General features: G+C 43.8%; 1 protein-coding gene and 1 pseudogene across 1 annotated transcript; one reads left to right on the top strand and one right to left on the bottom strand.

Moving 5' to 3' along the window:
- Positions 1 to 6: 6 nt before the first annotated feature.
- BOLA3 (bolA family member 3) lies at positions 7 to 9,965 on the top strand. The gene is made up of 4 exons (XM_006905237.2): positions 7 to 41; positions 2,186 to 2,309; positions 4,075 to 4,163; positions 9,714 to 9,965. The coding sequence occupies exons 2-4, from the start codon at positions 2,213 to 2,215 to the stop codon at positions 9,777 to 9,779; spliced, it is 252 nt and encodes an 83-aa protein (XP_006905299.2). The 5' UTR covers positions 7 to 41; positions 2,186 to 2,212; the 3' UTR covers positions 9,780 to 9,965.
- A 16,070-nt stretch (positions 9,966 to 26,035) lies between these two features.
- Positions 26,036 to 26,154, bottom strand: LOC112483037 (annotated as a pseudogene).
- Positions 26,155 to 27,968: the final 1,814 nt, after the last annotated feature.

Raw genomic sequence — 27,968 nt, 5'->3', positions numbered from 1 at the left:
TCCCGGCCGCGGCAGCGTCTCTGCTCCGCGGGATCCGCGGGGTGAGCTCGGGCAGGGGCCGGGCGCTCTTCCCGGGGCGGGAGCTGCGGAAGGGCCGCAGGTCAGGGGCCTTCCCTTCCTTTCTTCCATTCATTCATTCAGTTGTTGATTTGTTCATTCAGTGGGCCCGGGCAACCGGCGTTCGAAGTGTCAGGCGCCGGCGAGATGGGGGAATCTCCCGAGCCAGATGGAGGTCAGGGCGAGGGCCACAGACACTTAAAGAGCTATAATACAGCGGGTATGGAAAAGCAATGTTGATCTAGCGAGCTGAAGACCTAGGGGTCTTAACCCAGAGTCACGGCGTGGCTGCCAGAAACTGTGGCCGGGTCTGGGCTTTGGGGTCGTCTGCCTTGTTGACCTTGACTCTGCCCATACCCCACACGCCCGGAGTAGAAGCCCAGCAGAGGGCACTCACCACGCGCTCTCCTAGTTTTCTCTAGCCCTTTCTGATTCATCCTTTCTTCACCTCATCCATTTCGCTTTCTTTCCTCTCACATTCTTCCTTCTCAGCTGGACTTGGACCTGCCTCCCCCTAGCAGTTCTACTGGTGTCGGCGTGGACTGGAGGCATCTGGGGATTTTGTCAGTAGATTGCCGGTTTAAAGGCCGCTGATTTGCTAAGAAGGAAAGGATTCTCCTGAGGAATCTGCAGTGCTAACTACTCTCAGTCCTTAGTGATTATATTTCTGCCTGCCACCTGGTCACCCTCCGCCTTTGCCCCCAAGGCGCTATCCTCAGAAGAGGCTCCACCCCACCCCACCCTCCAGTCTTATCCAGGTCCACAACATCAATTCTCTCCTTCCACACAGCACTCAGACTATCTAAGTCCAGAGCTTTCTCCTGACCTGAATTTCAACTGCCTGCCAGACTTCTTTGTGGATGCCCAGTATGCATGTCCTGAATTGTGTGGTTCTTCCCCTGCTCACTCATTCATCCATTCATCCATCCATCTATCCATCCATGCATCCATGCATCCATGCATCCATCACCCCAGTCCCCCTGAGGGCCTGCCCTGGGCTCAGCTCTGGAAGGCTGCAGTTACAGGGCAAATTCAGTCTCGGCCTTTGAGACCACATGGTGAAAGAGACAGTGCTCAGGCCATTTTAAAGAGGGTGCTCCAAGGTTCTATAACACAGGACTCTGCTCTGGGTGGTCAGAAAAGGCTTGACAGAAGGGTGAAGGGGAGGTAATTTCAGTACCAGCACTTGATGAACAGCGCTGGTGTTCACCCACCTGCCATCCTCCAGTCAGGGACCAACCTGGTACTACTCCCTTTGTAATGCCTCTTATCCGGGCATCTTTCCTGACTAGCTTCAAGAGGACTGTCTAACCAAGTCCAAAATCTTCAGCCTGACATTCAAGGCCTGCCATGCTCTGTTCTCAGTCGCCCTTTTCAACATCAACCCAGCCAAGAGGCTGCTGACCTGGTTTTATGCCCCTTCACCCCTATAGGTTGAGACATGTTCCCCTTAGAAGCGCTGACTCCCTGTGGTAGCCATCAGGGGCTGGGAGAGAGTGGTTGCCAGTGTAAATAATCTAAAAATATTCCTTCTTCAGGTCGTTTAATCGAATTCTGCTTCTCCCCAGTGGGAATTAGTACATGTTGCAAAGGGTAGCTGGCTTATTGAGCAGTAGGTCACAAGGTCATATCCCACTGGAGAGATTGGAATGTTAGTCAGGCCTAAACGATGGTGACATTTGGCCCACCAATGTGTGGTCAGTAGCACACTGGCCCAGCAGAGCACATCTGAGGCAGGCTGCCCAGTTTCTCCCAGCTCTGCATTTTACTAACAGCCAGCTTCGGGCATATTACTTAGTGTCTGAGCTTCCTCCCTATGAAATTGCCATCATGATAATATCTCTCTCACGGCATTATCATGGCAAGTTAAACATCTATTGAATTAGATTTGGGACTTTGTCTCGAGTGAAAGTGAGTTATTTACAGTCCCTCCACCACCACCCCAAGAAAGTTTTTTCTATATCCTGGGGAACTTAATTAGACATGTGACACCATGCAGCCCCTCTGACTTAGCCCTTGGCTATGCTGGCCCTGCCTTGCAGAATGGCAGGTGGGGCCTGCACAGTGGCCCAGCAGGCCTGAGGGCAGCTTCATCTTGCTCAGCCGTGACTCCTCTGTTCTGTGGCAGCTTCCTCTTCTCCACTGTGTCCAGCGGATGTTTGCTTCACAGACTGAGGGGGAGCTCAAAGTGACCCAAATTCTCAAAGAAAACTTTCCTCAAGCTACAGCTATCAAAGTCACTGACATTTCAGGTAAGATTTTTCTCTCTTCCTTCCTACAGAGTCTGGTAGGATTTTGCCCTCGAGTGCCAGAGGGCAGGGGGCTTGGCAGAGGGAACTTGCCATCACGGCTTCTCAATATGTGTGGCTTTGGGGCAGATGTGGAAGTGGGGATACAGAAACATCAAGGGAAACTGTGTGGGGACGAGGTCTCTCTCAGTCACCCTGGGCTCTGGTCTGCAGCCTTCAGTGTGACTACAAGATAGGCTTTCCAAAAATTTCCCTACTTTCTTCTGATATCTTCGAATGTCAGAGCTGGAATGGGCCCCAGGAGGAGTTTATCCTTTTGAGGAAAGTAACTGCTTCACTTTCTCCACGAGGACCTGAGCCCAGGGAGGCCGAAGAATCTGCCCAGTCCCTCACAGGAAAGGCAGCAGAACCAGGACCCAGGGCAGACTTTGGCCTGAGGCCAGTTTTCTGCCCCAGCTGAGCCCTGCTTTTTCAGATGGCCACTGGCACCGCAGAAGCTCAGACTGGCTTTGTGTTAGGAGCAGGCTAGGCAATCACCTTCTGCACCCACAGGATGGAGAAGATAGGGCCTTTATCCCAACACACCCAGGGAGTGGCTTGGCTGTGGGCATCCACCTGACTCCCCACACCCGGACACCGTCTTTGCCACTCTACATTGTCACGATGGCTCACTGGCTTCTCTGAGGACATACCATTTACAAGGATTGGGTGAAGGTTTAGAAAGGAGTTTTTATTCTGGAAAGTAGAGGAAATTAATCAATCTAAAGATCCTTTGGAACAGTAGGTGGGATGAAAACTCTGCAGGGTCTCAGGACAATGCTAAGGCCTTGATGTCCCCAGTCCTATACCTGCCCCAGGTCCAGGTAGGGCAGAGATGGAACTTGACCTCTTGTCTGACTCTGCCCACCCCTGGACTGAGTGCAGAAAGGGAACTGAGCCCTGGATCCTTGGTTTAATCAAAAGTTAGACTCCTAGAGCTCATAAGAGAAACATAATAAAACACTTCCCATACAATGGCCTGGTGTTAACAGCTCAGGGACATTTTCTTGCCCACGTTGTTTTGTGCTACAGCAGCATGTTTTCTCATCAGTCGTCACTAGCTCTCCTGCCCTGTGGAGGCAAAGCTTGGTCAGTGGGTAGATGAGTCCACCACAAGCTCTGCCTTGAGAGCTTCACCAGGAAGCTGTTCCCTCCCTGTAGAAGCCCAAGATGGAACACTCAGTGTCACTTATAGAGCAAGAGGTGCTGGAGAGAACCTGTCTACAGTTTTTATTGTAATGCCATGTCCCTGTCTCTCTTGCACTTCCTTGTTTCTTTCTTTTCTTTTGGATAGTATTACACAGTTTTCAAGCCAAATATTAGTGTATTTTTGCACTTAAAAAAAAAAGATTGCCGGTATTTTTTGAAGGTGGAACAGTGAAATTCAGCCCCTCCCACCCTCTTCCATGGCATTGAAAGGAAATACTATGAAAACCTATATTTCCCAGGTTTTCCATGCTTTGTGTCTTATCTTTCCTACCCACAAGTAATAATTCTGGGTGGAGCCACTGCCTTGTGAAAGGAGGAGCACATTTTGGATCAAGGCAGCCTGCCAAGAGGAGTATGTGGTCAGATTATAAGCCATGATCTTTTTCTAACAGTCTTAGCAATTTTCTGCTGAGTAATCATATTCAGACCTTCTTGAGATTGTGTGGCACTTCAAGGATGTATGAGAGCCTGGCTGCCATAACTTAATAATTGAAACGCTTTCAAGTCACATTTATTTCAGGAGGCTGTGGGGCGATGTATGAAATCCAAATTGAGTCAGAAGAATTTAAGGAGAAGAGGACTGTCCAGCAGCACCAGATGGTAAATCAGGTCAGTAGAGGCAGCAGTGCTCCTTGGCTACCAGTCTCCAGCATCTGAAAGGGCCTGCCGGGTGGGGGTGATAATTTCTTGGCAATCCTAGGAAAGAAGAATGTAATACCACAGTCACGTGGACAGGACTTAAGACCTGAGAAAAATATAATCCGAAACTATCTGGAATCCGATTGCAGGCAAATAGGAATTTTATTCAAAATTGAGAACGAGCCACCCAAAAGTTATATTGCATTTTTTTATAAAATGTTGCCAAAGTTTACTATCATTGTCACATATCGAATAGTATTTGTAAATGTAGGAATACTAAAGGATATACGTTTTCGTAGATGTGAAGATTTTTTAGCCTCTCTTTAGGACTACTTTACAGATGGGTAAATTGAGGCACGGCAGGGTCGAGAATTACTCCCACTGCCCCAGACTTAGTGGCAGACAATAGGGGTCTGAAACATTAGAGTTAACCAGACAAGGCCAAGTTTATTCATTATCTATGCTTATTTTACTTGGAATTAATACCAGCCTTGACCCCTGGGCCTGTGTATATAAACTCGCCCCCCTCAGCAGGTGTGTTTGACATCATTCTAGAAGGTCTTACACATTGTGACCTAATTTAATTTTTTTAAGCACAGCTTTGGTCATGAGAGTCTCTCTGTGACCTCATTCATCGAGTTCAGGTGTGTCAGGTCACTATTCCAGGCCTTCCCCACCCATCTCAGCACCTTCCCTCTCTCGGCCCCTGTGTATTGGTCTGTGTGCACCTGGACCTTTGTCCAGATCTGACTGCCTGCAGGGTTCCCTTCCTCCCTCCTCTGCCCAGCTCAGATTCTGCCTCCCTACCTGCCTGGTGGGGATGAATGCCCTCCACCCTCTGACTCCAGTGTTTTCTGCCTTGTGTCCTAGATACTTATGTCCCTACCTTGTGTCCCTTGGCCCTGTCAGCCCTGTGTGGGCTGGTTCGCTTCTGGATCCAGCTTCGGATCCTCCTGAAACCCAGCCCTTCACTTGCATGTGGGCACTTACGGCCCAAAGGTGTGTCAGAGGTCTGCCCGGGTAGCCTGAGGTACAACAGCTTCTAGTCCCACATGATCTCAGGGATTGGAGTCAAGGTCGAAGACAAAACAGGAAAGACATGACTGGCCCAGATCATCCCCAAATGATGGGACTTTGGGTTTTGTTCCCAAAACTATTCAGGCCACCTTGTGCAACTAGACTCCCAGGGGTGCTGTTAATTTGAGTGTATGCCCTGCCCCGAAGCCACAGTTAGAAGCGGTTAAGGATGCAGGTTCAGGAGTCAGACTGTGCACATTTCAAATGTAGGCTCTGCTACTTTCTAGCTGTGTGACCTTGATCAAGTTATTCAACCTCCCTGTGCTTCAGTTTCCTAATCTGTAACTCAGTTTCCTTTGAGTAACAGTAGTTGACTCAAAGGGCTATTTTGAAGATTAGTGATTAAGTATACAAAGAGCACTAAGAGGCGTGCTTGACATAGTTAGCCTTTAATAAATGTCATCTGTCACCACCGTCATTGTCATTGTCATCTACAGCACTGGGTGGAGGGATGACAACAATTCCTTAGGTTTGGGGCAATGTTCAGGATTTCCTCTGGGCCCCTATAGAATGTGGGCTTCCCCCAGCTCTATCCTAGCTGGAGAATGCAGCTCAGTGTGTGTCGTTGCTCTAGAAAGCTGACTCTGTGCATGCTGGGCCTGGGTCTAGGTCTGTATTGTTAGTGAACCACAACTAACAAAGGATCTGGCACATGAAGGTGCTCAATCAATATTTGTTGAGTTTGCAGCCAGTAAAGAGAGGTAGCCTCAGTTTGGTTATTGGCTTACAGAGAAATTAACACATTCAGTACCTGAAAGGTGTTCTGTTTCAGAGAATTCCCCTCCTAGTATTGATGTGTTTTTAACCTGGGATACCATAGTGGCCCCTTTGCCCACCTGAGCACTGCTGGTCATAGAGCAGGTCATGCGGTCCCTTGGCCAGGCACCCACAGCTGCTGGAGCGGGGTTGGCAGGGGAAGAAGTGTGTTCTGAGCCTGACCTTCAGCTTGAGCAGAGGCCCTCGTCAGCTACAGCAAGCTGTTAGGGCTCTAATGCATGTGTCTCAATGTACTGATGTGCTCATGGGCATTTTCAGAGGATTCCATCTGTGGATGTTGGCTGTGGGAGGAGCGAAATGAAACGTCTTTAAGAGCAAGTCTGTTGACCTCTAGGCACCTGAGCTGGGACCTGGAATTAGTGGCCCATCTTTTAGAGGTGCTGAGAATCAGGATCTGACAGGCACTCCACATAGGAGGAGGCCAATTAGAGGTAGAGTGGAGGAGAAAGCAGACTGGGTTCTGTTCCCCAGGTGCCAAGTAAGTGGATTCTTAGGGAGCGGGTGAGAGTGGGGAGGTGCTCCATCCAGATGCTCTGGATACCCAGGCTGTCAGGTGCGGGGCGTGGTGGTCGTGGGCCAGGGTGAAGCTTTCCTCATTGATCTTGCCTAGTTCACCCTAGTAAAATTGAAACTCTCAGGCCCAAAAGGCCCAGAAAAGGCTACCTGGCTTATCTAAAGCTGGAATCTGCTTCTCTTCATATACTCTCCACTTGATTCCTTGGGGACCGGATGCCTCTGTCACCATGACCTCCACCCTCAGGAGCAAACTCACTGTTCCTTGGGTACCCTGCCAACTGGTGGCCCAGCCTCTCCCAGCTCCCATGGTTTATCAGCCTTCTCTTCTGAAACAATCACTGGCATTTGCTTTGGGCCAGACCTCAGGGATGCCAGGATGACGAGTGTTCCTTCCCCATCCATCCTATTCCCGGCCTGGGGAGCAGCCATTGAGAGGAGAGTGAGCACCAACTTCCCTTTTGTGTTGAACAGAGCAAGGTCCTTCTTGGCTCAGCTTCATAGTGGGATCTGAGCCTCAGTTTCCTCTTTGGCAAGGATCACATGAGGTATTGACCACGTGCCCAGCCTGCTGGCATGTGGAAGGGTAAACAGCAGTTGCCCTCTCTCCTCTTCCCTGCCTGGTATTCATCACCCTCCCCTAAGTGTGCCTCTGCCTGTGTCTCCCCAGCTCAGAGCCCTTCACTGTGCAACCTGGTTGCCCACAGAGTCCAGTCCCACCTCCCAGCCTGGGATTTCTGATCCCCTGTGTGGTCTGCTTTGGTCTTCCCGCCACGTCCCCGATCGAGGCCAGGCTTTTCCCTGTGAATCGTGGTGCATCCCCAGCCTTCCTTCTCCTTGCGCTCCTGGGCCCGATGCCCTGTCCTTCTCTGCCCATTCCACTCCCAGCTGTCCAGCTCCAGGGCTGCCTCCTCCACGAATGGTCAGTGCAGTAGCGGGCACTCCTTCCTAGGACACACAAGGTAGTCTAGAGCTGACTTGGGGGCTGGCAGCACCCATCAGTGTGCCGAGTCCATTTCTTGTAAACTAGTGTTACTTCCCTTATCTTTCTCATAATTTCTCCATGCCTTTTACATCTGTGCCCCTAGCACCCAGCATAATGCCGCGGACATAGCAGGTGCTGAAAATGTTTACCCAGACTATATCCTATAAACTGGGGGACTTTGGCTAAGTCACTTCCCCACTAGGGCCTCAGTTTCCTTAACTGTAAACCGACTCCGGTGATCTTTAAGGCCCTCTGTAGCTGTCAGATACTGTGACCTGTGTTGGGGAGCACTCAGAAGGCTGCAAGAGAGCAGAGAGAAGGCACCGCTCAAGGCATGAGTGGTCAGCACCTTTTGTCTGAAGGTGTGACTGCACCCTTGCCTAGCTAGCCATGAAGGCTTTAGGGATTGTGGCCTTGGCACAGATATAGGGACAGCCTCTAGGGAACGTTTTGTGCCTGCAGAAAGCAGAGAGCATGTGGCCTAGGGGGCTGTGTCTCCTTCCCCCTGAGATGACGTGAGGCTCTTTCAGGGGCACTTCTGCTTGTCTGCAGAGTTGAGGGGGCTTGTATGTGAACATGGAGGTGGTGGGACAATTCACCAGCTCCTAACTCAACAGCAGGTCCCAGCATCAGGGCTGGACAGGAACCCCAGGGAAACGGGTGGCCAAGACATCAAGATACCAGGTTCAAGTTCTGTCTGCTACTCATCTGCTGATTTTGCACATGGGATAAATACTCTTTATTTTATTTTTTATTAAAGAAAGGGATAGGACTAGATTATCTCTAGGGCTCCTGCCTTGATAAACCTGACCACATGTTTTAGAATTCTTTTTGCTATATGTGACAGGGAGCAAGTTAAAACTAGCATAAACAAACAAAGGTAATGAGTGGCCCATGTCATGAAATTATCTGGCTTCTGACATATCTAGGTGCAGGGTCTTATGTTCATCTGCTTACTCTCGTTCATATCCTCTCTCTCTGAACTTTCAGCTTCTGCGTGTTGGCCTTACTTTCTCCTACTAGAGATGGGCTTTCTCTTCTTGGTGGGGAACATGGCCCCAGCTGCTTCCAACTAACATTATTCCAATATAGTGACCCAGGAGAAAAGGCACTATACCAAAAAAATCCCAGGGAGATTCTGATTGGCCCAGTTTGGGTCATGTGTCACATCTGAACCAATCAGGCTGGGCCAGGGGCACACAGCTACATCAATACTAGACCAGTTGGTAGGCCCACTAGCAGTACACAAAGTGGTAAGGAATTGTTCCTCAGGAGAAGGAAGATTGCTGGACAGACTGGAAAAAAAATGTGCACCCCGCTGTGATGATCAGATTTGGACCTAATATAAAGGACTTTGACTTTTCCTCTGTACTGATTATAAATTCCAGTGGTCCACACCTCCCTCAGGTCTTGTAGCTTCTCTCCTGGCACTGTAGAGAAATAATAAATATCTATTTGATTGTGGTGGCTTGTTCAGATTTGTGCCCTGATACCATCTATAACCTTAAACAAGTCTCATAATTAATTTATAACTCTATTTCTCGATCAAAAGTAAAAAGGGAATATTTGTGCTAATTGGCATGGTTTTAAAGAACAGCCATTCATTGTCCAAAATAGCAAAACACAAGAAACAGCCTAAAAGTTCATCATTAGGGGACTGGCTGAAAAGTTATGATAGCTCCATATAACAGAACATATGCTGATGCAAACACGAAGGAGGGTGCTCTTCACGCCTGATATGGAAAGATCTCTGCTGGTTAGCAGGAAAAGCAGCATAGATACTGTGTTTGAAGTGCTACCATTTTTGTTTTAAAAAGGTAATGTGGGGTGGAATATATATTCATATTAGCTTGAATGCATTTTTAAACCTTTGCAAAAACACACAAGAAATTAACAAAAGTTCTCTATCTGAGAATGGAGGTGGGAACTGGGGGACGGAGGACAGGTGTGGGAGGGAGACTTCACTATATGCCTTTTTATACCTTTTTGATTTTTGAGCCTGGTTAGATTCTGACTCAAAAAAATTGTTTTCCAAAAAAGGAAAAACTGCTTAAAGGAAGTGTGTGCAAAAATCTCCTACAGACATGGAGCTATGTAAAAATACGCTCAGAGTGACTGTAATCAATGTCAAATGCAAAGGAAATGATGATACTCTTTTACCTATTTAGGCACTAAAAGAAGAAATCAAAGGAATGCATGGATTGCGGATATTTACCTCGATCCCCAAACACTGACCACGCCCTGGCTGTGTAGATGCTGCTGCTTAAAACCTTGGATGAACTTGACCATTCTTTCCTAGGCATTTGCCAAAAAATTTATCTATTTTGTTCATAGACATTTCCGTATTATAATTATAGAAGAATATGTTATCTATTTAGACGTTAATTAAAGGCAACGGACAACTGAGGCTTTTGAAGTCATTAGTAATGCTTCTAGCTCCTTTATTTCAGAAGCAATGTCCTTTTGTCCAAAGTGGTTTCATCTTTATACAGTTCTGTTCTGCTGCTGTAGAGGCAGAATGGAGTGCCAGCTAATTTTGTCTTGCCAAGAGACTTTCTTGTCCTCTGTGAAACTGCTCAGGTCCCTTAATCTTACCAAAAAGAAAAAGAAAAGATCCTTTGGTTTTGCTGTTCTCATAGTTTACCACTCTCTTTTCCTTCCCCTCCAAACTTCTTACGAGAATGATCTTGGACCCTCATATCCTTACTCCCTGGAGTGGACTCTGAGGATTTGGGGCTCCCTGGATCAGGATCTTTTTCCTTTGTTTGAAGAACCCTCACCTTTTGCATTTTGGTGGGAAGTGGAGCCCACCTCCCACAAGAGAAGCTGAAAGGCTTGCTTTCCTAGTTCCTTTGCAAATTAGGCACAGGCAGATGCTCTAGACTCAGCCATTCAGATAGATCTGCCCTGGACTTTGAATTAGGAACAAGTGACGCTAAGAAGGAGGGGCAGTGGTGCATTGATTCTGGCAGCCCTGCCAGCAGTGTCCAGTGTTCTGGGTGGTGGGAGCAGCAGAGTCGGTGTTGTAGGCTGCTGTCTCAAATCATGGTGGTGGGCACAGTGTGATTTGCTCTGGCCACAGAGCTTTCCAGTTCCTGCCTATTTTCAGAAGTTGGTAGGCCAGTAAAAGTTGTTTCCAGAAGTTCTGTGATTGCCTCATATCCTTTCCCTGAATTCTTTTCTCACATCAGCCTGGTCAGTGTCCTTTGCTTGCATCCGAGAGCCCTGATGGCTTCACTAGCAGTGTTACTCCTGCCCTCCCACCACATTCACTGCTGTTCTCAGTGCTCAGCACCTCAGTCACTGTGGCGATGGCAGGCTGGTCATCCACTCCTTTCTCAAATTTCTCTATCTTTTATGGAACCGACCACCAGGGAAATCGGTGTTCACTGTCAGTTCCGAAGGTCCCTCCCATGCCTCCCCAAGAAATAAGAATATGTAGGTAAAACAACCTTGGGCTCTAGAATTTTGGAGCAGTACAAATTTTAAATATTCTGTTCATATACTGCATACCCATTTTTTTGTTTATTTTAAAAATAGTCTGTATCTCCACAGTAGGCAGAAGAGATTGGTGTCCTGCCAGGGCTGAACTGCCTTTTACTTGGAATAGAGTCACTCATCTGTATCAGAGCTGAGAAGACGCCCCGGAGCACAGCTCTTAGATGGTGTAGTGAGGAGTCGCATAAGACAAGCCCCAGAGCCCAGAATAAGGTACTGGTCAGTAACAACAGAGAGACCAGAGAATTAGGTGCATTGTGATTACTTGTGTGGAGCCTAATTATCCTCTCTTGAGGGTGGGCTGGACTCAGTGATCTTCTAAAGAACAGAAAAAATGTGCAGCTTCAGAAATGAGGTCATAAAAGACATTGTGGCTTCCTCGTTGCTCTCTCTTTTAGATCGCTCGCTCAAGCAGCCTGTGGAGAGATCCATATAAGGAACTGAGGCCTCTTACCAACAGCCAGAAGGGAACTGAGGCTTCTGCCAAGACAAGAGCCGTGTAGGTTGGCTATCTTGGGAATGGATCCTTCCAAGTCTCAGTCACAGTCAAGCCTTCAGAAAACTGTAGTCCCAGCTGACATCTTGACAGCAACCTAAGCCAGAACCTCCCAGCTAAGCCACTCCCCAATTCCCGACCAACAGAAACCGTGAGATAATGTTTGTTGTTTGAAGCCACTAAGTTGTGAGGTAGATTTTTATGCAGTGATAGATAACTGATATACTTGTGCATTACTGGGAGGACTCTGGGACATTTCATATATTGAAGTAAGATTCAAAGAGCCAGACTTCAGAAAGGACAGGGGTACAGCTAAATGTCAGGAACACCAGTGTCACCAGGTCTCTGCATCTCCTGCCTGCTTCTCTCTGAAGATCAACATTATTATCCCTTACTCTGGATTAGCTTCCACCATATAGCAGTGATTATAATGCCAGTAGCTCTTAATTTTCATATTTTAATGTCCATGCCACAAGAAGAGCAGTTCAAAGCTCCTCTTGAATTAGGAACCACCCTGGATGAAACAGCTGGAGTCAAGGAGTCCACGTGCACTGTAGCCTTTCTGGATTCTGGTTTGGGTTGGAGGGAGGAGGGACAGTTGTCAAAAGAAGTAGGAGTTCTCCAAAGAAGAGGCTGGAACAAAGCAACAGGTGTTCTCAACTAGAGGCAAAGGTGACCGTGGCCTGGCAGGTCTCCTAGGAGTCCAGGACTCTTCCCTCTGCTTCACCCCACCCCACCCCAGGAGACCAGGCTCAATGAAATGTGTCACTTCTACCACTTCTGCATGTCTGTGCCCAAATCTGGCAATAAGATCTTTAAAAAGCAGCTCCCCCACCCCCAACACACACACAATAGTTCTCCCCCCACCCCCAAATTAAAAGGAAAGTTGGAAGAGGAATCACAAGGTTTCATTTTAGTTGATTAAAAGAGAAGAAATTGTTAGAGGCCAGAGTATATAATATTGCATCGGATACAGCCAACTCCTAGCTTTTTGATGAAGTGCTACTTGTGGAAACTGCTGAATTGTGATGAAAGATGATAGGTTTTCTGAGTTCAGTGTCTGTCCTTTTAAAAACAGTGTATGGTTTTCCAGTGGAAAATTCAGAGTCCTGAGGTAGGTGCTCGCTGACTAGGCGAGTTAATCTATGGGGAACTGCCCTGTCCACAGCCCTCCCCCAGGCCCGTTTTGTTCCATGGGTTTCTGCAGGGTTCCTCTGACCTCTGACTAGAGCACCCACTAGCAGTCATGGAGCAGGCTGGCCTGCAACGTGGGAGGGGACCTGGGGCTGCAAAGCCCCACCCAGACACTCGCAATGGCAAGGATTCAATAGATCCAATTCCCTTTCTTGGGAATCTGAACCGGAAAGGATGGGTAAATGACCCAGGGACAGCCAGGCACAGACTACTAATGGCTGGTGGAAAGCTCAAGGCAAACAAATCTGGGTATTCAAATCGAGAAATATGGAGAGAATTGATAGGTGAGGAGAAGTGAAAGTTGAAAAAGACCACGTGGGAGATGTCATGAGGGGTATTGGCAAGCCCGAGTTGAGAGGACGTGGACACTATATAAAGAAGGTAGAGTGATTCTCAATCTGGCTGTAAATGAGAACTACCTAGGATTTTTAAAATACCCCTTCCAAGTCTAAGAGGTGGGCTAATGACGGGCGCCAGAGAGTGGGCATACAGGGACCGGGTAGTCAAGTTAAAGTCACAGTCGATGTGAACCACCGGGACTCCTTAGAGCCGCATGTGTTAGGCTCTCCTACCCCGTCCCTCCACCCTGCCTCCAAATCCTGTGAGGCCTGCCCGACTCACCCCCTTGTCCCACCAGGGAGCTGCTGCGCACGCGTCTGTTTGCCAGTTCACCACCCACCACCCGTCTGGAGGAGCTGCCCCAACGCCCCTAATCCCATAGGGTAAAAGGCGGAAGAGGGCCAGTGCTACCTGAAGCCGGCGCAGGTCCCTGACCTCACCTGGGCAGGATCCGGCCTGCGGGATCCGAGGGTAAAGGAGCCAAGCCGACACCCGCCGCGATCGTCTACCCAGGAGCACCTGGAAGCAGAGCGAGTCTGGGTTCCCGCACCTCCATGCTCTTCCTCGTGGAGACGACTAAGAAACTTCGGCAAAAAAATCCCAACCCCCTGGCTTGAATCAGCAGAGCTGGCTTTCTTAGGTGCATCCTAAAGATGCCACGCCATACCGCGCCCATCTCTCTCCTGGAACCCGCTGGAGGGTGTCTCAACTCCTGGCCGAAGGAGCCCAACTTTTGGCGCCTTTTATATTTGTATTTGCTCTACTAATGCTGGTAGGATTAGGTCTGTCGTTAGGTACCTCATTTCAAAATATTGATCTCATAGATTGTAAGATCCTCTGACACTGTGAATCTAAAAGAATATTTATGCACTTTAATTTTTTTGAGAAAGCTGTGTTTATGGAGAGGCAGATAAAAGAGTACAACTAAAAGATGCTAGATGTATTCTTTAAAAATAAGAATAAAAAGAAATAATCATGTTGACCTTTATTCAAACACAATTTATTCACAACCCAAGTGTCTATAATTGTCTCATGTGTAGCATCCAGCAGGCACCTCCCCAGCACTAGAAAAACAAAGAGTTGTTAGGGAGCAGAATATCCAGCTAAACAAATAGGTAAAAGTTAAACCAACCAAAGTTCAAGCAATAACTTTAGTTTTTATTTATAATCTATATTTAGAACTGTTCATATAACTCTTTATTACTGTTTTGGGAACAGTTTTATATTTACGGAAAATCTGAGAAAACAGTAGTTTTCCTCTACACCCCAAATTCTGTTTCCTCCTTTAGCAGCTTACACTGCTGTTCTATTTTTGTTATAATTAATAAGCCAACATTGACACAGTATTGCAAATTAAAGCCCATAGTTTATTCAGATTTCCTTAGTTTTTCCTTGTCTTTCCCCAGGTCTCTCCTCCAAACACCACGTCACATGTAGTTGTCATGGCTCCTTAGCCTCCTCCCCGCCATGATAGTTTCTCAGAATTTTCTTGTTTTTGATGACCTTTTAGCTTTTAAATAGTAGTACATAAAAATATATTCTGTGAGGGGAATTATGGATGTTTTGACAGAAAGCAATTTTAAAAACAAAAACAAGACCACAAAAGGAGTTACACCCCAGTTGGCCAATTGTTATTCTAAACATTTTGGCAAATGTTAAATAATCACATCTTAGACATCATGCCAAAGACGTGCACTGGCATTATTAAAAATAAAATTGCCCTGAGTTATGGACATCAGGACGTAGCAGCTTTGCCCACATAGGATGGGTTTTAAGGAGGGTGTTGTCTGGGGTGAGGTTTGGTAGATCTATACACAAGGCAAGGTTGAGGAAAGGCTTCTACACATGCATTATTAACCTGTAAGTGTGTTATTATTAACCTGTAAAATAAAGGAAGAAAACTTTATAAACGAGCTGAGATTTTCCTTCTCTTCTTCCTCCTCTTCCTCCTCTTCCTCCTCCTCTTCCCTTTCTTCTTTTTTTCTTTTCTTTTTTTTTGAAACAGAGAACTGTTGGAAGAAAATAAAGAATACTTTGGATGAAAATGGAACTTCCTGATGCTTTGGAAATTGTTTCAAAACTTTTTCTAATATTTCAGGCATTGACTAGAGAAACTGAAACTACAAAATATCTTTAACTGTTTAGTCTATGTCCCACATCTTCATCTGTTCTCAGTGCTGAGGCATACAACTTAAAATAATGATCATAAATTTATGCACAAAGTACTCCGCTTGCTCTATACAAACTGAATTATTTTCTGATTCAGATTTACACAATTCTAAAGGAAAAAAAAAAAAAAACAACTTCCAAGAACAGGATGTTTTTTCAAGGCAGGGTTTTTAGAAGCTAATGTTGATTTGCTCTGTTCTAGGCTTTTTCCATATTTCGTTTGCTTTCTCTGGCAGTTAACAGTTTGGAAATGAACTCATCATCTGATATAGGAAGGTGTCCCTTCATTTGATTAAATGCCTAAAGCTGGTAATCTACTACTACTTAAGTGGGGAAAGCATTTATGGCTCACTGAAACGAATCCCCAGGGTTTGAGCATCAGCTGATTTCCTTACTACAATACTTTTTTAAGGAGAACAATCCCCTGCAGAGGTCTGGATCGAGGTAAGTGGCTTTATCAGTATCATGTCAGTGAAGGCATAATTCAAAAGAAATTTTAATTACCACGTTTTAAAAAACCACATAGTTGTAAGTCAGGCTGTCATTAAGTAAAGTCCACTGCATTTCACTTTGGTAGAAATGTAAGCTAACTCACTACTGGAACTTTGAAACACTGCCATCCAGAGCAGCAAGCATGAATAACATCCCGCCGTTTTCCAAACCTTTAATTTCAGCTCATGAAATGAGCCCATCATGTAGAGGCAAGAAGCTAATTTTCCTGTCTAAAAGCAGGAAGGACATGAATAATTGTTTTTTCAAAGGAAATTTTTTTAAAAAGGAAAGTCTCAGCCTGGCTCCCTCCTTCTGTCCCATTTATAGCTGGTTCTCTGTGATCTCTGGGTAGATCTCATTACTGGATATGATTAGACACTGGGCATGGTAGCTGTCTATTCATGTGGCCAGATTTCTTTAAAGATGGTGAGAAACTTATTTTATTCTGGCCGAAGTTAATCATATTATCCTCTAGAGTGAGCTTTTACATTTACTGCTTTAAAAAAATTCTAACAAGCTCAAAATTTAGGTTTTAAAGATGCCATTGATTTAAAAATCTTACCCTTTGAAAAGCAATATGCTGAGTTTTGTGTCTCTGTGCAACTGTAGGTACTGCCACACTGCATTCTAGTTATAAGCCTAGGGAAGCGTGAGCTGAATACAGTTCCTCTTGCCGCAAAACCAGCTGATAGAACCAACAAGATTGAGAAGTAGACATACACTGTTTGCATTGTAAGGGTGTCTATATAGCATTAAAACATTTGATTTACTGCATCAATTTGGTGGATAGATCAACCGAATGTTGTCATATGTGAAAATCAACAGGTTAATTGACTAAACTTTTCCAGATTTTTTTTTAATTAATTTATTTTTATGGTGACGTTGGTTAACAAAATCCAGTAAGTTTCAGCTGAACATTTTAACAGTAAAGCATATATATATTTACATTGTGTGTTCACCTCCCATAGTTAGATTTCTTTCTGTCATCACATATTCGACCCCTTTTATCCCATCTACCTCTCCCCTCCCCCAGCCCCCTCAACTTTTCCAGTTTTCAATTGGCTATGTCGGATCAAATAGGCATGATTGGATAATTATGATAAACTACCCATGACCTTAACCACATTTATGGAAAAATACAAATATTTAGTATAAGTATTTTCTTCTTTAATAAAGAGGGATGAGATTTTATTTTGTTCATGATTTCCTCTAAGTGCATAACAGTAAAATTTAATGAACTGGTATAGTTCAATTTATTAAGCTACAAATATAATATTCTAATGTATTTCAATTTATGGCAGACACTATATGTACATAAGAGAGCTAAAGTCTCCTGTACCCCATTATGCCATATTTTTGATTCATAAATAACTCAGAGTTAGTAGACTCCAACATTTTTATTTTTATTTATAGATGCTGCCAAAAGAAGAAATGTTTATCAGTTTCAAATGACATAGCTGTAAATTGGCAGTTGACAGCTTTCAATGTAAAATTTCATCTTAGCAAGAGAAACTTGATTAGAGTCAAAACCAGTCAAGGAAAATTCAGGTGTGTGACGCCAAAGTCCACTGTGTGACCATATGAAGATACGTATTATGCTGCTATCCATCTACCCAGTCTTTTGAAGAAATTTGCTTCTCTATGTAACTGCCTGTAATAGTCACAGTTGTGAGAAGAAACAACTCCAGTTCTTTTTTTTTCCCCCTTTTTAATCTCCTCCACCCCACACACACTTCCACCCCTGACCTATAGATGTTGCCATTTCTCCTTAAGAACTGGATCTCTGAAGGCGGGGGCGTCTCCTCCCACACGCTCACAGTGATCACCTGGGACCTGGCGCACCCTGGGAGTGAACCCAGGACCTTCTGCATGTAAAGCAGATGTGCTAACCACTACACTACGGAGCTATCCCCTCCAGTTCTTTTTAAACGTTTTTAACGTGATATTAAATTTACAGCTTAGCACCACCGGCATTTTTGTCCAATAGACTTTGACAAATAATGTAGGAATGTAACCCTTTTCATCTCCATTTCTTCAAATGCAGATTCATCTTCATTTTCCTCTATAACATGTGTTTCTGCTTCAACTATTGAAATGATTCCTTCATTTCGACCTTCAAATATACAGAGAGCCTTACAAGTCCCTGTAGTGGGAAGGGGTTCCTTGTTATCAGATTATTAAAATCCATAGCCAGAACCTTCACCTAACTCTCCTGATTTTCCTTTTCTATGTAACTGCCATCTGTGCTCTCCCAGTCTGAGTGTAGTTATTTGGGGTTTCAGTTTTTTGTACATTCCACTCTGTCGTTAGGCCTGTTCACTTGGTGCTAGGATACTGCCTTCAACCTCAGTCAGCCAGACTTCGAATTCTGGGCTTCTAGTCACAGTTCTTCTATATTTTTGTCTGACTTTCATTAATTTGTAACCCAAACTGGCTGGGTCTCCCATTTGGAAGACAATCATTCTTCTTCGTTATGCCCTCTCTTTGCTCCATCTCCATTTAGATTTCTTTATTTAATTCACTGACTTTCTTTTACAGCTTTTTCCTTCTTTGTTGTGGTGGAAGATGGCTGAAATCCTCTGGTGTGGCGCCCCTACACTTTAGTCTTTTGAAGCAGTGATTTTGGGGTTTGGAGATCATGCACTCATTGAATCAAAGGATTCCCTTTTCTGTTTCAGAGACTTATTTATTTTTATGAACAGATATAACTTTCCTTTGGATTCACCACCAGAGTTGACCTCTGGTTTGCCTTCTCTAGAATCTGAAAGATGATTATCAGACCTAGTACACTTCACTGGCTGAGTTGCATCCTCAGATGTCTCCTGGAGGCTCAAACTCTAACTTCAAAGTTTCTATTACCAGCTGTGACGTTTTTCTGAGCACTGATTCAGCTGCCTTTACAATTCCATGCAAGCATTTCCCATTGATTTCTATCACCTGGTGATCAACCCCTGCATGTCTCCATTGATTCTACCATTCTCAGTATCCCTTTTCCTCCATTTCTTGTATTTTCTGAAAGATGCTGGAAATACGAGCATGGAAATATTCATGCAGCTCATGGTTGAATTTCTTGAAGAACTGAGGAGAGAAATTCTCTTTGTTGTCCTCTGCCAATGGTGATGCTTTTGAGCTTGGTGTGCCTTTCCAACATTTACTTTTAAAACATTTAATCGACGTCGTTTTCTCAAAATACTACTGTGCTCTGTCAGTCTTTATGCAATCTCATTCATGTCTCTTTTACTTGATTTAAGGTGCTTCCAGCGAGTATCTGTGGGTGGTTGTGCTTTCTGTGCCTCATGAAAGTGTGATCTGTGAGGTCAAGTTCTCGAAGCTCATTCTGCCCAGTGCTACCGCTCATTTCGCTCACAAGGTTGAAAGAAAAGCTTTACATGATGTATTCCTGGTATTCTTTTTCCTCCAGTTTTTGGGTTGGTATTTCTTCAAAAGATTGTTAAGTAGTTTTGCATAGCTAAATTCAATCCCTGTGCTTTCCCTGACAAACGTGAAGTATTTCTCAAGAATGCCAGTTTTCCACTGCGTGTGTGTTTTTCTAAGTCAAACTAATCCCCGAGCTCGGTGCATCAGTCCGGGTGCAGGGGGTGGGAAGGGGTTCCCACTGCGGCGGGCGCGGCTCCTGGGGGTCCGCTCTCTGGCCGCCGCCTCCACTCGAGTCTCTATAGCAACCCCTTCAACACCGTCACTCCTCAGCAAAACTGCCCAAGCAACCGCCCCCCTCGACCCCCGCGCCCTGAGCGCTTTAATTTGTAAATGACCGGGATATTTCCGATTCCAGAAGGGTACGCTCGCGCGATCGCCCAGGAGAGGCGCGCACAGGCCCGGGAAGGAACAGACGGAGGACTGGGGACGTTGCCTGCCAATGGCCCGGAAGCTCGCGACCCGGGACCGGGTCCCAGGGGAGAGCCGCCGGGGCGAGGCCGCCCCCTACCGCCGCGGAGGCCGCTCGCCAGGCCCAGAGATGGACCGCCCCGGGGAGGAGCCTGGATCCCGGCCCTAGGCACCGAGCGACCTGGGGGAGAGGTACAACCAGTCTCAGGGATGCAACGCCTTGGGGTTGCAGCAACCTGGGGAGGAACCTGGAGGTCCAAGAGGCCCTCTCATATGAGAAGGGAGGCAGTCCAGGGACTGTCCCAGAGCGCTTACGGTAACAGGATCCCTGGGGCACTAGTGGGTTTTCCCCGGCACCTCAAGCCTCCTTCCCTCCGCCTCTCTCTTGGTAGCCCCTAAACCAGAATGTACCATCTTGCCCTCTTCCTTGTAGAAGTGAGCCATATGACAAAATAAATGTTAAGCCGAAGCTAAGCATGAAATGGGATACTATCGTCAGATAATCAATTTCAGGGATAATTAACTTTAATAATCTGAAATTTTGTGTTTAAAAATTTAACTAAAAATTTAAAATGATAAAGTATGGTGTAGACAATGTCTCAGAAGTGGCAGCTGTAAATCGCTCCTTTGGTCCCTATGCTACACATTTGCCATATGAAACAAGGGCTCATAGTCACGAATATATTTACTGATATCATTAACCTTAATTCAGGAAGATTTTTCGGTAAAATTTTTCTAGAAGGAACTTTGTTCCTAGAATTCACGCCTTGAATAGAAGTGAAAGGAAAACAAAACAAAACCTTGCTTTTACTCAGAAGTAATTGGCAAAGTAATAGCTTTCTTTTGTTTAAATTTTTAAATTCCTCAAAAAGCTAGAAGAATAACAAAATTAACCAAAAGAAAGTACAAGGAGGAAATAATGAGCATAAAAACATAAGTTAATCAGGCAGGAAACAAAGGTAGTAGAAATAATAAAACGATAGTTCTTTGGAAAAAATTAACAACAAACCAATAACTAAACTAATAAAGAAAAAAGAGAATAAAGCCCAAAAATACAAAATAAGAAGTGACATAGGGAAATAACCATTGCAACAGAGGAAATTAAAACATGTGAGATAATTTAGTACAAGTTTATGCAAATAAATTTCAAAACATTAAAATGAATACTTTCACAAGAAAATATAGTTTACCAGAATTGACCCCTGTAGATTCTAGTATTGCTAGAATCAAAACATGAACAAAGACAAGTTTGGAGGGAAGGTAGAGAAATTGGAACTCTCATGTATGCTAATGGGGCAGCTGCTTTGGAAAACAGTCTGGTTTAACAAGGTTAAACATGGAGTTACCATGGGACTCAGCAAATCCAACCTAGGTATCTACCCAAGAGAAGTGCAAATGTAGATCTTCACAAAAACTTGCACATGAATGTTCATAGCTTTGTTCATAACAGCCCCAAAGTAGAAACAGTCCAAAAGTCCATTAACTGATGAATGGGTAATCAAAATGTGGTACATTCATACAATGTAATATTATAAGGCTATAAATGGAATGAAGTACTGACATGCTACAATGCGAACGAACCTTGAAAATATTATGCCAAGTGAAAGAAGCCAGACACAAAGGCTATGTATTATATGATTCTATTTATATGTAATGTTTAGAATAGGCAAATCTTTAGAAAAAGGAAATAGGGTTAGGGATAGGGTGTGAGAGCTAATGGATATGGTGTTACTTTTGGGGGTGATGAAAAATATTCTGGAATTATATAGGGTTGAATCATGCACAACTTTATGAATATACTAAAAACCATTGAATTGTACACTTTAAAAGTGTGAGCTTTATGCTTTGGGAATTATATCCCAATAAAGCTTTTATTTGAAAAAGTGAATAAAAGTGGAGGGATGAGAATAAGGACTCTATGAACTGATATGGAATTATTTCCAGTTTATATTGTTAAGAAATAAAAGTAAAGTGCAGCCAGCTGGAAGCAACCCGAATGTCCATGAACCGAACAGCACACAGCAATAAGAAGGAACGACTAGCACTTTTAAGAACAATGGATGAATCTCAAAAGCATTATGCTGAGTGAAAGAAGCCAGATGACACAAAGGGCTAAATACTGTATGATGATTCCATTTCTATGATAGTCTAGAAAAGGTAAAATAATAGAGAGGAATTAAATCGGTGTTTGCCAAAGGCTGAGAGTGAAAGAAGATTGACTGCAAAAGGGCATAAGGATCTTTTTGAGGCGATGGGAGATTCTATGTCTTGATTTTGGTGGTGGTTACCTGGCTGTATACAGATCAATATCAATCAAACAGTACACTTAAAAAGGATGAATCTGACTGAATAGATATCATACTTCAATGAACCCTCCTAAAAAAAGCGAAAAAGCATATTTTGTATGTTTCTGTATTTTGTGTAAGTAAGAGAAATACAAGTCCATATATGTATCTGCTTATTTTTGTAGAAGGAAAAAATTAAGGCTAAACCAGAAATAAATGAAATGGCTTACTTACAGGGATTAGGTGAGAATGAGGTGGGAGGCAGAGAAAAAGAAATGTGACTTTTCAGAACATACTTTTTCATATAGTTTTAACTTTTAAACTGTGGTAATGATGTTTTACATATTCAAAAATAAAAATTAAGTTGACAAGGATGGGGAAAAACCTTAAACTTTCATTTTAAAATGAACCTAGTTGTAAGTCAAATTAATAACAAATCAATCATCCAGAAGAAAAAATAAAATTAGTTCAAGTAATTTTGAACACATCATTCGTTTTTAAAAATTTATTTATTTTAATTAGTTTCAAGTATACAGTACATTGGTTAGACATCTATATAGTTCGTAAAACGATCCCCTCAATTGCTCCCTCCCTCCCCTGACCCTCCATCTAGCCAACATATTAATATATTAATGCTAACTGCATTCCCTATGCCATGCTCCCCATCCCTGTGACCATCCATCAACTACTAATGTGTACTTCTTTAACCTTTCACCCCATTCTCCCAGCCTCCCAAACCCCCCTCCCCTCTGTCCGTTACCAAATTGTCCATTAAATTTGTGAGTCTGTTTTTGATTAGTTCTTTTTATTCCTTAGATTCCACATATAAGTGAAATCATATAGTGTTTAGCTTTCTCTATCTGACTTAAATACCTTCTAGGTCCATCAAAGCAATATCTTTTTCCATCTGAACACAGCACTCTTAATTGGACAATTCAGAGGATGAAAGAGGCCTATACAGAAAGCTTGAATTTTACTCGATATTTTTATTGTCAGTAGTGGTATGAGTATAACAATTCCAGAACTATTTTGTGTGTATTGTAGGATTGAGCAAATGACTAAATATATTGATACTTTTGGGAATGAAAGCTTTCACTGTGGCAAAAAAAGGAAATATTGAGAGAGATGTAGCCCCTAACTGGCTACTTATAGGGAGAACTTTCTGTATTTGGGAGTGAATATAAAAAATAAAATTAAAACTACAGTACGAAATAGGAAAAAATGGATTATCACTTTTTTAAAAATTACATTAATATATGTCTCTTAAAATTACATCAATATCTGTCTTTTAAAGTATATGTCTATACCTATATGTTGGTCTGCCATAGTAATACATAATAAAAATTATAATTTGTTTTTTATTCTTAATTTCTGCAAATTTGTCAATAACTTCATCAAAACTGATTTTTAGATATTCATGTTCGATAGTTGGTATAGACAGATATGTTAATCTATCTTTACTTATCGAGAAAGAAAAAACAAATAGGAAGAGTTGCAAACAAATGGATAGTTTGACAGAGATTCATAAAAATCCCATTTCACAATAAATTCCAGAAGTGGCAACAATGTTCATGTCTGTTATTTCAAGATTGATTCTAGTGGGTTTAAATTGTCTCCGAGTTAAAAATGTTAAATTTTAAACATACAAGAAAATTCCAAGTGGTTGCAGATAATGACAGAACTGAGGTAATATAAGTTCTATTTTTCCATCCATACAATCACTGCACTACCATCATTTATTTCAAATGTACTATTTATTTAAAGGAGGTAATGGAGGGAATGGAGTTGGAGACACCTCAAAGCCAAAGGCAAAGATTAAGACTTTTATGAATTCACTCTTCAAAGCATATGGCTAACAAAATGTGGTACACACATGCAATGGAATATTATTTGGTCTTAAAAAAAAGAGTGAAATTGCAACTCGTTCTACAACATGGATGAACCTTGAAGACATTATGTTAAGTGAATTAAGGAGGACATAGAAGGACAAACATTGCATGATTTTATTTCTATAAGGTAGTAGGTAATTAAATTCATGGAGACAAAGTAGGAAGGTGGGTAGAGAGAAAGGAGAATGAGGAGTTGATGTTTAGTGGGTAGAGTTTTTTGAGGGGATGAAACAAGTGTGGAGATGGTGCTGACACTCAAGAGAATGTACTTAATGCCACACTGCATTGTAAACTTGTAAATAATTAAAATAGTAAATTTTATGTGATGTTCATTTTACAATAAAAAATAAATTTAAAAAATTGTTAAGCAAACAAAGCCAAGGGAAGGAATCAACAGTAATAATCTTTAAAAAAAAAGGCATGCAGCTGAGTGCAGGTGTCAGGGGCTGCAGAATACATTGTTTATTAAAGAGTAAGTAATTTTAAAATGCGCTAATCTGAAGGATACATCTTGTTAAAACAGTAACCGCAGCAATGGTTAGAATTTAGATGGACAAAGTTGCCTTCTCAAGTAGGTGGTCCGTAAGCACCCCACTAAAAACAGAGACCAGGCTTAAAAATTCCTGGCTGCCCTCTGACTTAGTGGTTTTCTGCAGCACTTCTCAGGGACGACCTAGCAGCCAGAGCGATGTTGTCAAAACACAGATCCTATCAGATCACTCTTCTTCCCTTCCCATTCCCCCCTCCCACCTCATCTTCTTCTAATAGCTCCCCCCTGCCACCCCTAGCTTTTGCTTAGGCTTGCTGCTCTGTCCACAAGAAACACTTTTCCCTACTTTCTCAAAACACATTAATGCAATTAAAAAGTGTTCATTCTAGTGATGAAAAGAAATGAGCTAGCAAGCTATGAAAACACATGGAAGAAACCTTAAATGCACATTACTAAGTGAAAGAAGCCAAACTGAAATGGATACACTGTGTGTTTCCAACTATATGACATTCTGGAAAAGGCAAAACGATGGAGACAGTGAAAAAAGATCAGTGATTGCCAGGGATTAGAGGGGAGGGAAGGGTGAATAGGTGGAGCACAGAGGATTTTTAGGGCAGTGAAACTATCCTGTATGATATCGTAAAGGCAGATACATGCCCTTATACATTTGTTAAAACCCATAGGATGTACAATACAAAGAATGATCCCTAATGTAAACTATGGACTTTAGTTTATAATTTTGTATCAATATTGGCTCATCAATCATAATACATGTACCGCACTAATGCCAGATATTAATAATAAGGGAAAATGAGGTGGTTATGTATGAATAAGGGAACTCTTTACTTACTGCTTAATTTTTTTATAGCCCTTAAACTGCTCTAAAAATAAAGTTTATTAATTTAAAAACCAGAAAGTGTTAATTCACTTTTCCTTTTTCATACTGTAATATTTATTACATGTATTGCTTTAGCAATGACATTGTTTAGAATTGCCAGTGCGTGGGGATAATTAAAAAAGAGCCCAACCTTTTAGCGTGGCCTTCTGCTCTGAATGGCATGGATGTCTGGGCCTGGGCAGGTGCCCAGCACCCAGCACGGCATCTGCTGAGAGCAAGGTGCTCAGTGCTGGTTGTGGAGTGAGAGGCTCTGAGACCTGTGGGCTGTGGGGCTGCAGCTTTTGCTCAGGATTCTAAATGACAGCATGGCTGAAGAGTCCAGATGCCTTTGCAGAAATGATTCCCCAGCTGATGAGGAGGAAGTTAGTTTCTAGGACTCTCACTTCTTAATAAAGCGAGCCACAGTTTGTGATGCCTTGGACGTATCGGTTCTCATCTGACTTCACTCAGTACAGTTTTCTTCCCATAGACCTTTGATTATTAATTCAGAACCATTTCTCCTGAATCCTTTATTGGGAACACCCAGTATTCTCAAGAAGTCCCAGTATTCTCAAGAATATATAGGGAGCTGCATGAGGCCATAAAAAACCAGAGACTGGAACATTTTTAGTGTTCCAGTCTCACGGTTTTTTATGGCCTCATGCAGCTCCCTATATATTCTTTCATGTTAAATGACTGTTTCCTGATCTGCTTTGATTATCCTGTTCTCCACATATCAGTTGTGCTTTAGGCATAGATACAATTTGGTCTGTTATCTAGTACCTCATTTTTGTTGAGTAGACAGAAGTTCTTTTAAATTTTTTTGAAAATAGATTGCAATCACTCACTGTCTGACCTCTTATTTCTTCCAGAGGATTCATTACCAGTTTTTGAATTCTTTTTTTTTTTTTTTAACACCTACAGCACCCAGTCTTCCTAGGTGGTCTCCCATCCAAGTACTAACCAGGCCCGACCCTGCTTAGCTTCCAAGATCAGCTGGGATCCAGGGCGTTCAGGGTGGCACGGCCGTAGACACTTTGAATTCTTAATGTTTGTTGTTCTTTGTAAAGTGAAAGATTATTTTTGGTTTCAGATAACTTGGCTTTCTGTTTGTTCATACTTCCTTGGGTAAAATCTTAGTGACCCTTTTGTTCTTACTGAAAATTTATTTGGAGTCGTTTTATAGTTTATGTAAATATCTTAATGAATTTTAAAAGGAGGGAGTTCTTGGGGGTATTACTTGCACTCCCATTAGCTGGAAAGCCTCTTCATATTTGAGAAGCCACTTAGGAGGTAAGGCACTGAGATAATCGGACAAGGACACCAAGTGGCCTTCAGTGGTACTAGAGGTGCGAGCTGGGGCCAGGTCCTGCGGGGCCCTATGACAAAGTTACGATGTTGTACCTTATCCTGAGAGCTGTACCCAATGGGGAGCATGGAGGAGTGATACAGGGAAATAGTATCATCCAATTTGGTTCTTAGGAAGATTATTTGAGTAAGGAGATCGGTTTCGGTGAGGTAGGCAGGGAGATCAAATGGGGGCCAGATGTCAGCCTCTCAAATATAGATGCCAATTGAAAAAGCTCCAAAGAACACACGTCTTCTTGCAGAGCCACCTTGTTGCAACCTGTGCCTCTTGGCTCCGCAGACCTCCAGGCTGCCAGCTGTGCCCTAAGCTCTGCTTGTGGGTAGATTCCTGCTAGTGAGGATGACATGTGTCCCTTGGGAACATGGCTCTTAAAATGCTGAAGAAACGAGTACATTTGGACAGGGCACAGGTTTTGGTGTCAGACACACCTGGGTTTGAGCATGGGTTCTACCACTTCCTAACTAGATGGCCTTGGGCAAGTCACTTAATCTTTCTGAAAGTTCTCATTTTTAGAACAGTATGAGAGGCGTCTGCATTGGGCCCCAGTTTCGTAGGGCCCTGCAGTGGTCTTCCAGCGTGCCTCTGCTCGTGGGGGTTGGGGGAGGAGTCTATGCCAATGATCAAAGCCCACATGGTAGTCTGTATGAATCGTGCCCCTCCAGACTTGTGCAGTGCACAGCCTGTGCAACTGCAGTGTGGGCTGCTAGTAAGAGCGACAAGGAGGACAGGATTGAGGACAATGATGGGGTAGACTCCAGACTTGGCAGGTGTCAGGATGTGATCAGGAGAATGATGAGGCCATCAACAGTCAGAGGGAATTTCGGCAGAGGTGAGAGGTCAATTTTTGGTACATTAAGACTTTGGCCCTGCCAAACAGCCACTGAGAGCTATCCAGCAGCCCAAACTCATGAGAGAGGTCAGGGCTAGACGTGGCTTTGGAAATCACCAGCGCTGGGGGCATAGTTGAAGCCTGGTGGCTGCATGAGGCCCCTGAGAGAAGCCTATAGGTTGTAGCAAGGACATCCGTGTTTCAAGAACAGGCGTACATAAAGGGACCATGAGACAGGCAGAGGGCTTCAGGGCCCAGGGACGATGGAATGCTACTGATGGCACAGCCCAAGAGTGGAGAGTTTCGGGGGGTTGGGGCTTTGGAGGGGTCGGCGAGGACAGGATCTTTGGTCTAGAAGACAGATCTTTCTGGAGAGACAAGGGCACAGGTGAGGGAGTGGTATGGAAGTTGAAACCAGGAGGTTGTCTACACTTGCAGAAATGTAGTAGTGATAGGAAAAAGTGAGAAAGGTGGTAAGCTGAGGGCAGAGTGGGATCAGACCAGGGTCCTGAGAGCATGGTGAGGGGCAGAAAGCAGGTAATTGATAAAGTCTGTCCCAGAGGAGAAGCAAAGGGTGGGAACCAAGAGAAAATGTGAGGGATGGAGGGCAGCTAGCCTGGAGGAGTATGCGTCAGGTGTGTGTAAAGAAA

The sequence above is a fragment of the Pteropus alecto genome, unplaced genomic scaffold (assembly GCF_000325575.1).
Source record: "Pteropus alecto unplaced genomic scaffold, ASM32557v1 scaffold100, whole genome shotgun sequence".
Lineage (NCBI taxonomy): Eukaryota > Metazoa > Chordata > Mammalia > Chiroptera > Pteropodidae > Pteropus > Pteropus alecto.
This window is presented reverse-complemented; position numbering and strand designations above follow the sequence as displayed.